The sequence below is a fragment of the Lathyrus oleraceus genome, chromosome 6 (assembly GCF_024323335.1).
Source record: "Lathyrus oleraceus cultivar Zhongwan6 chromosome 6, CAAS_Psat_ZW6_1.0, whole genome shotgun sequence".
Lineage (NCBI taxonomy): Eukaryota > Viridiplantae > Streptophyta > Magnoliopsida > Fabales > Fabaceae > Lathyrus > Lathyrus oleraceus.
In genome coordinates, this window is record NC_066584.1 from 457,712,242 (window position 1) to 457,727,078 (window position 14,837).

Genomic DNA, 14,837 nt, shown 5'->3' on the forward strand with positions numbered 1-14,837 from the left:
CTAAATAACATAATTAAAAAAGTAATAATTATTTTTACATTGAAAAACTAATATTCATTTCTATATTAAAAATGAGAATGACACTCATTAAAACGACATCATTTCGAAACGGAAAATGTCACAAGTATAAGAAAGAATGCCCTAATCCCTGCGCACAACTACTAAGTAAATTAGCACAACTACTATTGTCAGTGTTTAGTTGCTATCAGAAGAAAATAAAAGAATATTCATCATTGGCAAATTTCTCTTTCATTTATATGATAACTTCAACATTATTCCAAATTGAAATTTGTTAAGCAAGTAAGCGGAATGAAACATGGCATTTTAAAGCTAAAAATAATGAAAAGCAGAGGTATTTCACATGTATCTTTTACACACAATTCATAACTCTACTACAACATGCCGCTTTCTGATAAAACACCTCATACTTATTGAACAACAGGTGCACAAAACCACTGCCAAACATTCAATGGCTGCAAGACTGAGGTTAAGTACCTACATTAAAAGAATGTAGTAATAACTAAACCAGTTTCCTTCGGTTTTCTGTTTACGGACAGTCAAAGAGCGACCTATTTAAATTTCATGTTGCTAACTTAGTACATCTTGTTTATAAATATAAGATTTATGTTGGACCAGATCGATTATACTCTCCTTTCCCCCAAAATATTAATAAAGCTACCCCATAATAAATAATTTTTAAGTGTTATACTTTTAACTATCACGTTGTAATTCAGATAAGTAAAACAAAATTTTGCCCTTTGAAAACAGCAGGTGAAGCAACTGTAGGAGCTATCTTCTGCGCTTTGATTCTTTTCGCATCTCTGTCATGTAGTTCTCCATATTTGACTTCTCCCATAAGCTTCTTAGCACAAGATCTTCCTTTGTTGCTTCATCTATTAGTAACAGGCACCAAATCAGTATAAACTCAATAGGTTCAGAATCCTCAAGAGATGTTCTAGTCAGTTAGACTATGCATGTACAATTCAGAATAACAGGTATTAAAAACGGGATGGTTCTATTTCGGAACAAAAACTCTTAGTGCCTAAGGTTCATCATGGAGAAATTGCAATCACCTATACTTCTCCATCTGTCATCAGTAAGACCAAGGGAACTTTGTGTGAGATAAGAAGCATCTTCCCAAGAATAAGGGGACTTTTTCACCTTGTATGTCCAAAACCAACAGGAAGACCATAGCAGCAGCTGAATGGAGGACAGAATTAATGATAAATAGTAACACATAAATCAATATTAGATATTATAAGTATATGATGATTTCACTTTCCAAATAGATTATTTTAGTACTAACCTTTCCTAAAGTATAAGGTAAAAGAATGATGCGGACACCAATAAGTTTCCATATGGAGGGCCTTTCGGTTCCTGTTATCTGCAGATCAAGTTCTTCCTCAACTTTACTGAGGTCTTCCTCCACTTTTCTGTATATAAGGACATTCACATTGTGTATCAAAAGTAAAGAAATTACAGGCAATGAATCCAAATCTTATGAATCAAAGACAAATTAATTTAACAGAGGAAATGAAAGTTTGCAAGGAGGACAACCAAATTGAGCAGGCCAGTAGACATAGGTAACATACAAGGGATATCCAGAATCAGAGTGATACCATACCTGTCCTTATTCTTTTGACCCTTCTTCTTATTTGTAACCCCACCACTGCGCTCAAGTTCCAACGCCCTTAGTTTATTTTTATAAGCTGGTGTTTTCTTCACCATGGCCACAGCCTTAATTAAAACACAAAAAAAAGTCAGTGCAATGAATCTGGATGTTTTAATCTGCCAAAAACATTTAACAAATGACAAATAGAGCACTTCGAAAAAATCGATTATACATATCTTCAAAATGTGGTACTCTATTGCAAAGGCCTAACCTACTTCAAGTATTTATTTTAGCTTGCATCCAAGACTAGCGATTTCAAACATTTTAGCTTAATTTGACACCTAGATTCATCAGACAATATCTGTGTTGCAGCAGCACTCAACTTTAAGACGGATAGGATACTGGATTTGGGCCTTAGCCTAATAGAAAGGCTTAATAGAGAATTGGTTATAGCTATTTATGTTAGAAGGGAAGGGTAGTTATATAAGATCACTGATAGCAATGGAGAATTCATTATGTGTATTTTTGGTTAGAAACCTTTTGGGTTGGGTAGAGTGAGAATCATCCCTCCTCTGAGAAGCACTTGGCTCTGGGATTATATGTATTCCTCTATGTAATAGTTTAGCTTCAATCAATAATACATTTTCCGTTATCTGAATTTCAAGTTTCCATCAAAGACCTAGATTCCTTGCCAATATATGTCCCCACAAACAGACAATTTAGTTCTACACCCACGAATACAAATGAAATGGTTTGTACAAACTCAAAACCTCTTATAAAATTGAGCCAGACTGCTTGCCATAGCTGCATAAGTCGCCTGAATACAATACTTAACACCATAAGCACATCTCTTCAGACATTAGCTAATCGGTTAAACCACAGAGTGGGATAAATGCACATTCGCATAATTACAAATTACAAATCTATACACTTTTGGCAATATATTGTTTGTATAAGCAGTTAAATATCAGAACATCACTTCACATCAAGGTCATAAAATCAAATGATATTTAATATATCACAGTACCTGATTATACCTTGTCGTTTGATTCAGATATTGGAAACCAGAAAGAATAAGAAGAAGGCCAACCAATACAGCGCGAGCATCCTAGCAAGTTAAAGTATACAAGTACTAACAAAATCAGATTCAGGGGTAAAAACATCATCCAATGATTCAACATTTCAAATCAATTCCAACCAAAATACATTAATGCTCAGAAATGAATATGGAGCAAATCTCACCGTCTTGTGACCATAGTACGCCCGATAGTATTGTGCAGTATTATAAAACACCTGGAATCAAAAGAATAGAACTCAATTCTACAAACAAAGCACGGCCATTGACCCCAATTTTAAAAGACATCAAACTTAGGCATATGAAAAACCTAAATACCTCCTCCGGATGCGCAATTGCATAATCGTATTTTTCTCGTGTAGCCTCATCCTTCAAAATCTGTAAACAAGTTATAATTCCATCATTCATAATCACAACAAACCATTTCTCACCAAGACATAATGCAATGTGGCTTCTTTTTAATCAGTTTCACATTGCGAATTGTTGAATGTTATCCAAAGAATAACCAAATCACCTCATAAGCAGTTGCGATTTTAACGAAAATCTTTCGCGATTCTGGATCAGGGTTTTTATCTGGATGACTGATTTAAATATAAATAGAAAGCCAAAAATTAATGAATCAACTGAAATAACATCAAATTAAAAAGAGAGAAAGTAAAGAACGAGCTTAGAGAGAGAAAGAGGTACTGTTTCAAGGAGAGTTTGTAGTATGCTTTCTTGATTTCAGAAGAATTTGCACTCTGAGTAACCCTGCGATAAAAAACAAACGAAAATCAAGAAGATTGAAAAAAAATTGGGGGGAAATAAATACGAAAGGTTGGATTGGTTAGCTGACCCGAGAAGATCATAGCAATCGTCTTCGTCGCAGTAGATTGCGGTAGAAGGAGAAACGGTGGCTAAAATGAGAACCACCACGAGAATTGAGATTGCGGTTGTGCGCCACCGGATTGGTGCCGGCGGCGGATCCATTTTGATGAATGTGATTCGCCGAAATTCGATGTCTATTCTGCTTTTTTTTATTAATATTATTTTCAGTTGACCCAAAATAGCGAACGGAAATTGCTCTCTTTAATCACAATCACAAATCTCAGACTGTTTCGGATCTTCAATGCTCCAAGATCCGACTTGAATTGCAGTGCTACACTTTTTTTAACTTTTTTTTTTAATTTTATATTATCCTTATGGATAGTTTTTTTTTTTAATTTTATATTATCCTTATGGATAGATTTTTTTTTTAATTTTATATTATTCTTATGGATAGATTTTTTTTTTAAATAATCAAATATTTTAATAATAATATCAAAATAACCACTCTTTTCTACTCATACGTTTGTCGAACTGGCATATCCAACTAGACTAGATAGGAGGCGCCTAGAGTCTTCGTAATACATGCAAAGCCAATGCATGTAGACGTTACATGCATTGGCGCATGCATGCTTTGATGTCACATGCATATACTATATAGTGTATACGCCAATGCATGTGTCGTATATCCTTTCACTTTCTTTTTTAAATGTTAAAATTGTAATTAATTAAATGAAATGCTGAAAATAAATATTATACTATATTATTAAAATGAAAAATTGCATAGAATTGACAAGAAATTCAATTATCGGCCCAATTGAAATGCCCCATGTTCCACATCCAGGTGTGTTAGCCTGTCTTCGAGGTCTCCCACGATTTTCCTGAGGTGTTTGGAGTCTTTGAGTGCTGACATGATCCAATGGTGGCTGGTGTGAAGGTCTGATGGAAGGTCCGGCAATATTTGATAGATGTGTCATCATTTGTCCCCAATAGCTGGGGGATTATCGTCAACGGCGCTGCCGTAATTGAGTTCGGTGTCCATGTTGTCGTAGTTGGGTTGTTATGGTTGGGTGAGTTATGGACGGTATGGTTGCCCGAATTAGGACATTGAATCGGTTTGGAAACAAATCAATGGTTCCTGGGGTGTACTATAGTCAAACAATGGTTGAGTGTTGTGGCGATGAGATATTTGGATGTTCATTGGTGGGGGGCTACGATGGCATGACAAAGACGGTTGAAAAAGTGTATGGCAAATAGGAGGAGTATTACAAACAATTTCCAAAATATTTGGTGGCTCTTAAATAGTATGCTCCAGGGACTATTGTCAAGTTGGAAACATTGTCGGCGTATATCCCAGACGGAACTTGTGCTATTGAAAATGGAATACTCCACTGTCTCTTCTGGGTGTATCAACCATGTATCAAAGGTTTTGCTTTTCGTAAACCTATTATACAAATTGATAGTATATGATTCTATGGGAAATATAAAGGAAAGCTATTGATGGTAGTGGCACAAGATGGCAACAACAATATTTTTCCAACCGTCTTTGCCCTAGTTGAAGGGGAGACTACTGAGGGATGGAGTTTTATCCTAAAAAATCTTTGATTGCATGTTGCTCCCCAACCTAACATATGTTTGATCTCTGACCGACACCCTTCAATAGTGAGTGCCTACAAAAACATTGATAATGGTTGGCAGGATCCTCCGTCGACGCATGTCTACTGCATTAGACATATCACTCAAAATTTTATGCGGGAGATCAAAGACAAAACATTGCGGAAGAAGGTTGTCAATGCAGGTTATGCATTAACATAACTTTCTTTCAAACACTACCGCGAAGACATCAGATTGTCAAATGCAGATGCAGTACGGTGGATCGGCAATATTCCATTAGAGAAGTGGACTAGGGCATACGACAACGATCAATGTTGGGGCCACATGACAACAAATTTTGTGGAATTAATGAACTATGACTTCAAAGGCATCTGAAACCTACCTATAACCGTTTTAGTGCAAACAACCTATTTCAGGCTAGAGACGTTGTTTGAGACCAGACGTTCCAAATGGAGTTCAGTGTTACAATCTGGGCAGTTGTTTAGTGATGCTTCAATGAAATTCATTAGACATGAAGTTGTCAAAGCTAACACACTTGTGGTCATGGTGTTTGACCGTACTAAAGGTTGGTACAATGTTGCCGAGTCCATGGATCACTGAAGGCATACCAAGGGGACAATATAGAGTAGAACTAGATAGAGTTTAGCGCGACTGCGGAAAGTTCCAAGCTTTTCATATGCCCTGCTCTCATGTCATAGCGGCATGTTCAAAGGTTCGACGGGATCCATCCCACTTACTATCTGACGTTTACAAAGTCATAAGCTTGTCCAATATTTACAAAATTAGCTTTTTAGTGGTAGAAAAAGAGGATTACTGGTCTGAATATCAAAGGGGCATTCTCTGGCACAATGAATAATGCGAAGAAAGAAAAAGGGTCACCCAAACAACACCCGTATTATAACCGAAATGGGTACGGCGAACAAAATGGTTCGATTATGTAGTTCATGTCGTCGACCCGGTCATAGTGTACTAATTGCCCCAGTGTTAGAACAAGCACAATAAGATAATTTTAATTGTACCGCTTTTGCTTTATATTAAAAACTGTAAGAACAAAAATTGTTCTACAACAGATTCCATGATTTTGATGATAACAAAGGATGAAACCAAAATTGGCACCCTAACGAAAAGTTTCTAAGTGTGCAGGGTTCTAAGGAAAGAAGGAAGAAATCATCAGATACATAATCATATCAGATACAAATTATCAGAAGACCAGAAGCATCTGAAGAAGAAACATGTTCAAGAAAGTCTAACTATGAGCAAAACAGCATAATATTAGAAGCATCTGAACAAGAAGTACGCTCTAGAAGTTCTGACTCTGAACTACGGTATGTCAAACTCCAGAAGCTATCAGCGCTATCTGAAGAAACCATCAGAACTTAAAAGAGATCAACATCAGAAGTAAGATTCCAAGATTCCAAGATCTCCAGAAAGACGAAGACTCTGATTATGGAATTGCTAAATAAGGAAGAGTAACGTTAACTTCAAATAAAGTTTTGGAAATGAATTTCCTAATACAGAAAGAGACGTTAAACTCCAAATTCAAATGAAAAGGAACTATATTTGGAAAGTAGTCATTCAAGGAGAGAAAGTCATCTTGGCAAGAAGCTATATAATTTATGGCATTAATTCATATTATTGACCATCAGTTTCAACGACTACTTCAATCCTATATATAAAGGACTGCAAATCAACATTAAAAAAACAAGAGAGTACAACAAGAAAATACTGAAACATCAACACACATATACACGTTTTTATTCTCTCCATCTTCACGAAGCTTTTGCTTGGAACGTGAAACACATTGTTCTTACTGTTGTAATATTTTGCTTATCTTAGAAGCACTCTAAATTACATAAGTTTTTATCTTTGTTGTATTTCCTCAAGTGACTCTGTGCAGTCTGTATACTTGAGAGGACTAAGAGATCTTTCTCTTAGACGTTGTCTGTAATCAATCTTTCAAGATTAGTGGATTAAGTCCTTGTTGAAGGCGAAATCACCTTGGCCGGGTGGACTGGAGTAGCTTTGTGTTATAAGCGAACCAGTATAAAATCTTTGTGTGATTTTCATTTTGAAAAAGCGCTTATTTTTCCAAAACAATTCAAACCTCCCTTTCTTGTTTTTCTCACCTTCAATTGGTATCAGAGCTCCGGCTCTGTTATTGATTTTCTAATCAAACACTTAACAGTGTAGAGAGATCTATAACGAGAAAAACTATGGCCCACACAAATGAAAAGGATAGTTACAATGCTAAGCCTCCTGTCTTTGATGGAGAAAAATTCGATTACTGGAAAGATAGAATTGAAAGTTTCTTTCTAGGCTATGATGCTGATCTCTGGGACATTGTCACAGATGGATACAAACCTCCTGTCACAGAGGATGGAGCTGAAGTTCCCAGAAGTAAGATGTCAGATGATCAGAAGCGAGTTTTTAAAAATCATCACAAGGCCAGAACCATACTCCTCAATGCTATATCTTACAACGAGTATGAAAAGATCACCAACAGAGAAACAGCCAAAGACATACTTGACTCTCTGAGGATGACTCATGAAGGAAACTCTCAGGTCAAAGAGACAAAGGCTCTGGCGCTTATCCAGAAATATGAAGCTTTCAAAATGGAAGATGATGAAGCTATAGAGGCAATGTTCTCTAGATTCCAAACTCTGATTGCAGGTCTCAAGGTTCTAGACAAAGGATACACAACTGCAGACCACGTCAAAAAGATAGTCAGAAGTCTGCCAAAGAAATGGAGACCCATGGTTACTGCTCTGAAGCTGTCAAAGGATCTGAACAATATCAGTCTTGAAGAACTTGTCAGTTCCCTCAGAAGCCATGAGATGGAACTAGAGGAAGATGAGCCTCAGAAAAGGAACAAGTCTGTAGCATTAAAGTCCAGATATGAAAGACGCAAACCTGACAGAACCAAAGCTCTCCAGGCAGAAACTGAAGATACTGATGACTCTGAACCAGAAGATTCTGATGATGAAGAAGAATTGTCCCTCCTGACCAGAAGAGTTAAACAACTCTGGAAAAAGAGGAACAACAACTTCAGAAGACCAAGACCCAGAGGGGATCGATCAGAATCAACCTCAAAAGGTAAAACTAACAAAGATATTACTTGTTATGAATGTAAAGAAACAGGTCACTACAGAAAGGAATGCCCCAAGCTAAAGAAAGACAATTCTAGAAAAGAAAGCTTCAAGAAAAATACCTTCAGGACAAAGAAAGGATTAATGGCTACCTGGGATAATAGTGAATTTGGGTCATCAGAATCTGACTCTGATGAACAGGCCAACGTGGCACTTATGGCTACCACTTCCAGGAGCAGCTCAGATGAAGAATCTGAAGAGGTATTTTCTGAACTCTCTCGATCTGATCTAGAATCATGCTTGTCAGAAACTCTTAGCTCATATCAGAAATTAAAACAAAAGCTTAAAAACATAAAAGGTTGTCTTAAAGCAAAATTTGAAGAATGTGGCAAGCTTGAGATGACAATTCTAGCACGGGAAGATACAATCAGATCTTTAACATTAGAAAGAGATGGAGCAAAAAGAAAAATCTTAGAATTAGAAGAAGCGCTGTCTCAAGCACCACAAACTTCAAATAAATTAATTTATGAATACGAAGAAGCCTTTCAAGAATTTCTGAAAAATGGAATAGGTAGGAGTATTATGGCATCCATGATTTATGGAGTCAGTCAGAACAATAAAAAGGGAATTGGGTATGATCCTAAGGAAGATAAAACTTCTACTAGTGACCAACTTAAATCTCCTTTTTCGTATCACTATACACACACACAAGAACAAAAATTTGAAAATGCTAGAAAACCCAAAGTTATAAGAAACTCTGGGAAAACTAATCAGAAAGGACCCAAGAGATTCTGGGTACCGAAAGATAAGATTGTGTATGTTGCAGATATCCTATGCAGCAAAGTTCAGACACCAGTCATGGTACCTGGACTCTGGATGCTCGCGACACATGACGAGAAGAAAGTCTATGTTCCAAAGTCTGGAACTTAAAGACGTTGGATTTGTAGGCTTCGGAGGAGATCAGAAAGGAAGGATCAGAGGCTCCGGAACTATTGGTAATGGTACTCTTCCCTCTATATCTGATGTCCTTTACGTAGAAGGATTAATGCATAACTTGTTATCCATAAGTCAATTAAGTGATAACGGTTATGATGTAATCTTTAATCAAAAGACATGTAAAGCCATTAATCAGAACAATGGCTCTGTCCTATTCACAGGCAAGAGGAAAAACAACATTATAAAATCAATCTTTCTGATTTAAAAGAACAAAATGTTAAATGTCTGATGACTGTTCACGAAGAGCAATGGGTGTGGCATAGACGCTTGGGCCACATTAGCATAAGGAAACTTTCTCAGCTAAATGAACTCGAGTTGGTCAGAGGCCTACCTAAACTGAAGTTTTCTTCAGATGCTCTGTGTGAAGCATGTCAGAAAGGAAAATTTTCTAAAACATCTTTTAAAAAGAAAAATGTTGTTTCTACCTCTAAGCCTCTGGAACTTCTCCACATTGACTTATTTGGTCCTGTAAAAACAGCATCAGTCAATGGAAAGAAGTATGGACTAGTTATTGTTGATGATTACAGTCGCTGGACATGGGTGAAATTCCTAAAGCACAAGAGTGAGTCTCACTCTGCATTCACTAGTTTCTGCTCCAAAGTGCAAATAGAATTTGACTCTAAAATTATTAGAGTCAGAAGTGATCATGGTGGAGCATTTGAAAACAAAGATTTTGAGGAATTATTTGACTCTAATGGAATATCCCATGATTTCTCCTGCCCTAGAACTCCACAACAAAATGGAGTTGTAGAGAGGAAGAATAGGACACTCCAAGAGATGGCCAGTGTAACACCCTTCTAAAATACCCCAATAATTAATTAATTCAACAAATATAAATCAGAGTAGATATGCAATTTAAGGGTGTCACACTCGACACTTCACACCAAACACCAAAATATCTTGTCATGCTCATTTATTCATCAAAATAAAACATTGCACAATTCGCAGCGGATATGCAAACCATGTAACACATTACATGTAAAGTTGTTCAACAACCAAAATGAAAACAAAGTAAAACATCCCGTCCCGATGTTACATCTACCAGAGCATGACCCACTAAGGAACTACACTAGACTCCAAGCACTAGCTTCTACTCAATCAATGCTCGTTACCTGAAAACATAGTTGTAAGGGTGAGTTCCTCAATCGATATAATAAGCATTATAAAATATCATGTAATGCTAAGTAATTTAACACATTTCATCACCCAAATCAGATCACACATTCAGCAACGGCAACATCAACTCAAAATCATAATCATACTCAATCCAACATAAAACACACGTATAATATTGGAATACATCCATTCATATTATACGCCATACATACATTATGCAATGAGACTCCATGCATGCGGTATCGACTATTCGTGAACACATAGTTCAACCTCACCGATCAAATCCAGATACGGCTACCAAGCTCACTAGTCCCACTCATTTGAGACCTAGTGACTCACATCACTAATTCCTCACCATGGGAATTAGCTACCACCCCAAGGGCTATGCTATGCACGCTAAATCACCTAGCATGCAAACATCAACAACAATCCACAATAACTCATCACTAATTCCTCACCATGGGAATTAGCTACCACCATAAAGGCCATACTATGCACGCTAAATCACCTAGCATGCAACATCAACAACAATCTACAATGGACATATGCTCACACTCTAAGTCATAAACAGTCCATCCACAATTGCATACATAATAGATATATTCACAGCATTATGCATACCACCACACATCATCAGCATATTTATCACATAATCACATCATGTCAAATAATAAATCACAGTATTAGCACACTCTACTAATACCTATACTGCTCAAAACAACGGGAAATGATCCCTACTATATCATACACCAATATAGGCCAATCATCAAATATGTTCACAATATTTAATTATCAATTTTCCACTTTTCTAACAGTGTTAACCGGTTAACGCCCTGGGTTAACCGGTTAACGCAAAATAGAACACGCTTCCTGGCACATTTTAACAGTGTTAACCGGTTAACGCCCTGGGTTAACCGGTTAACGCAAGACAGACAGCAATTTCTCATAATTCATAACAGTGTTAACCGGTTAACACCCTGGGTTAACCGGTTAACGCAGAACAAAAATTAATTTTTCTAAATCATAACAGTGTTAACCGGTTAACACCCTGGGTTAACCGGTTAACGCAAGACAGAAAGCTGTTCCTGCACTAACACGAACAGAATGCAGAATTACCCGCATTTTTCGCCGTCGGAGGACTTCCGGACCTCCGATTTCGATTCCGTAAACGGCTACACGTCCAGAAAATCACAACTCATCCAAATATAGATTCAATCACAGTTTTTAACATAATTCATTCATCACAATTTGCAACATTCATCATCCCAATTAGGGTCAATTCAATGGCTTATTACTACCCATTACATGTTAACCCATAATACCCATTAAACGACGATAAACCCCCCTTACCTGAGTTAATCCGGCAAATCCTTTAGCTTCAAGCTTTTCCCTTCTTCAATCCTTGTTCTCTTGCTCTTCCTCCTTGCCCTTTTCTCATTTTCTGTCGCTTCTCTAGTTTTCACGTGAAAAAAACCCTTTTTACCAAATGGAACTCTTTATATATATTCCAACTTATTATTCCAATAATAATAATTCCGAATAATATTCCAATAATAATCCAATTATTTAATTAAATTAATAAATATACTATTAACTTAATTTAAATAATTATCATATTTTATCGGGGTGTTACAACTCTCCCCCACTAAAAGAGTTTTCGTCCTCGAAAACATACCTCAAGCGAATAACTCTGGATGAGACTCCTTCATCTGACTCTCAAGTTCCCAAGTCACATTGCCACCCGCTGGTCCTCCCCAAGCTACCTTTACCAAAGCAATCTCTTTACCCCGCAACTGCTTCAACTCTCGATCCTCGATCCTCATAGGTGATGTTTCAACAGTCAGGTTATCTCTCACCTGTACATCATCTACTTTGACCACATGCGACGGATCAGGAATGTACCTCCTCAACTAAGACACATGAAAAACCTCATGCAAATTCGCAAGTGACGGCGGTAAAGCGATACGATAGGCTACCTCCCCTATCCTCTCCAAAATCTGATAAGGACCAATAAATCGAGGTGTCAACTTCTTTGACTTCAAAGCTCGACCAACCCCAGTTATCGGAGTAACACGAAGAAACACATGATCTCCCTCTTGAAACTCAAGTGACTTCCTCCTCTTGTCGTGATAACTCTTCTGACGACTCTGAGCAATCCTCATCTTCTCCTGAATCATCTTAATCTTTTCTGTAGTTTGTTGAACAATCTCCGGTCCAACCACAACACTCTCACCGGACTCATACCAACATAAAGGTGTCTGACATCTCCTACCATACAAAGCTTCAAACGGTGCCATACCAATGCTCGAATGAAAACTATTGTTGTAGGTAAACTCAATCAAAGGTAAATAACAATCCCAAGCACCTCCCTTTTCCAAAACACAAGCCCTCAAAAGATCCTCCAGTGACTGAATCGTCCTCTCAGTCTGACCATCAGTCTGCGGATGATATGCAGAACTCAATCTCAGCTTAGTTCCCAAAGCCCTCTGCAAACCTTCCCAGAACTTCGATGTAAATCTAGGATCTCTGTCCGAAACAATACTCGACGGAATACCATGCAAACTTACAATTTTCTCAATATACAACTCAGCTAATCTCTCTAACGGATAATCCATTCTGATCGGAATGAAATGAGCCGATTTTGTCAATCTGTCAACAATCACCCAAATAGCTTCAAAATTCTTAATTGTCCTCGGTAAACCAGAAACAAAATCCATACTGATACTATCCCACTTCCACTCTGGAATAGCCAACGGTTGCATTAGCCCAGACGGCTTCTGATGCTCAATCTTTGACTTCTGACAAGTCAAACAAGAATAAACAAAACTCACAATTTCTCTTTTCATTCCCGGCCACCAAAATAGCTTTTTCAAATCATGATACATCTTCGTAGCCTCAGGATGAATACTCAGGCCACTACGATGTCCTTCCTCAAGAATACTCTTCTTAAGTTCGGTAACATCCGGAATACACACCCGATTACCAAATTTCAAAACACCATTCTCATCAACTCTGAAGTCACCACCTTGACCTTGATTCACTAGAGTCAACTTATCAACCAAAAGCACATCGGATTTCTGACCCTCTCTAATCTCATCCAGAATACCACTCGTTAACTTCAACATTCCCAATTTAACACTATTGTGAGTACTCTCACACACCAAACTCAAGTCTCTAAACTGCTCAATTAAATCCAATTCCTTAACCATTAACATAGACATATGCAATGATTTCCGACTTAATGCATCAGCCACTACGTTTGCTTTACCCGGATGGTAATTCAAACCAAAGTCATAATCCTTCAGAAACTCTAACCATCTCCTCTGTCTCATATTCAACTCTTTCTGATCAAACAAATACTTTAAACTTTTATGGTCACTGAAAACCTCAAATCTTGACCCGTACAAGTAATGCCTCCATAACTTCAGAACAAAATACCACAGCTGCCAACTCTAAATCGTGTGTCGGATAGTTCCTCTCATGAACCTTCAGTTGTCTCGAAGCATAAGCTATAACCTGCTTATTCTGCATCAAAACACCACCCAAACCCAACAATGAAGCATCACAGTAAACCTCAAATGGTTCCAATGGACTTGGTAATATCAGAATAGGAGCAGTAGTTAACCTTCTCTTTAGCTCTTGGAAACCTTCTTCACATTTTGAGTCCCAAACAAACGCTTGCCCCTTTCTAGTCAACATCGTCAACGGTAACGCCAACTTAGAAAATCCCTCAATGAATTTCCTATAATAAGCTGCAAGTCCAAGAAAACTCCTTATCTCAGAAACTGACTTCGGAGCTTCCCACTTAGATACCGCTTCTATCTTAGAAGGATCAACAGCAATACCACCTCTTGAAACCACATGACCAAGAAAACTAACCTCTTCTAACCAGAATTCACACTTGGACAGTTTAGCAAATAACTTCTTTTCTCGTAGAACTTCTAAAACCATTCTCAAATGTTCAGCATGCTCTTCTTCAGATTTCGAATACACCAAAATATCGTCAATAAACACCACAACAAACTTGTCTAGGTACGGATGGAAAATCCTATTCATATACTCCATAAATACTCCAGGCGCATTAGTCACACCAAATGGCATTACAGAATACTCATAATGTCCATACCTTGTTCTGAAAGCAGTCTTCTGAATATCCTCAGTTTTCACACGTATCTGATGATATCCCGATCTCAAATCTATTTTGCTGAACACACTCGCACCAACCAATTGATCCATCAAATCATCAATCCTCGGCAAAGGATACCGATTCTTGATCGTCACTTTATTCAGTTGCCTGTAGTCCACACACAACCTCATAGTACCTTCTTTCTTCTTAACCAATAACACTGGTGCACCCCACGGTGACACACTCGGACGAATAAATTTCTTATCCAACAGATCTTCCAACTGACTCTTCAATTCAGTTAACTCAACAGCAGACATACGGTACGGAGCCATCGATACCGGCCTAGTACCAGGTACCAAATCAATCGAGAACTCAACTTCACGCTCTGGCGGTAATTCATTCACTTCT

The 14,837-nt window shown here is 37.6% G+C and overlaps 1 protein-coding gene across 1 annotated transcript; it reads right to left on the minus strand.

The window, feature by feature from the left end:
* Window positions 1–301: 301 nt before the first annotated feature.
* Window positions 302–3,788, minus strand: LOC127092273 (chaperone protein dnaJ 50). The gene is made up of 10 exons (XM_051031119.1): window positions 3,523–3,788; window positions 3,375–3,437; window positions 3,202–3,268; window positions 3,006–3,065; window positions 2,855–2,905; window positions 2,640–2,720; window positions 1,625–1,737; window positions 1,307–1,433; window positions 1,074–1,200; window positions 302–893 (listed from the first exon to the last, which is right to left on the minus strand). The coding sequence occupies exons 1-10, from the start codon at window positions 3,654–3,656 to the stop codon at window positions 790–792; spliced, it is 927 nt and encodes a 308-aa protein (XP_050887076.1). The 5' UTR covers window positions 3,657–3,788; the 3' UTR covers window positions 302–789.
* Between the last annotated feature and the right edge of the window lie 11,049 nt (window positions 3,789–14,837).

Bases quoted from the DNA above. Each gene is read 5' to 3' on its own strand.
- LOC127092273 (XM_051031119.1), bottom strand. From the start codon at position 3,656: ATGGATCCGCCGCCGGCACCAATCCGGTGGCGCACAACCGCAATCTCA. The intron at 1,738-2,639 runs GTACTGTGATAT...GTTTTAATTAAG, and splicing joins AAACGACAAGGTATAATCAG to GCTGTGGCCATGGTGAAGAA. The intron at 1,201-1,306 runs GTTAGTACTAAA...TCCTCCATTCAG, and splicing joins TACCTTATACTTTAGGAAAG to CTGCTGCTATGGTCTTCCTG.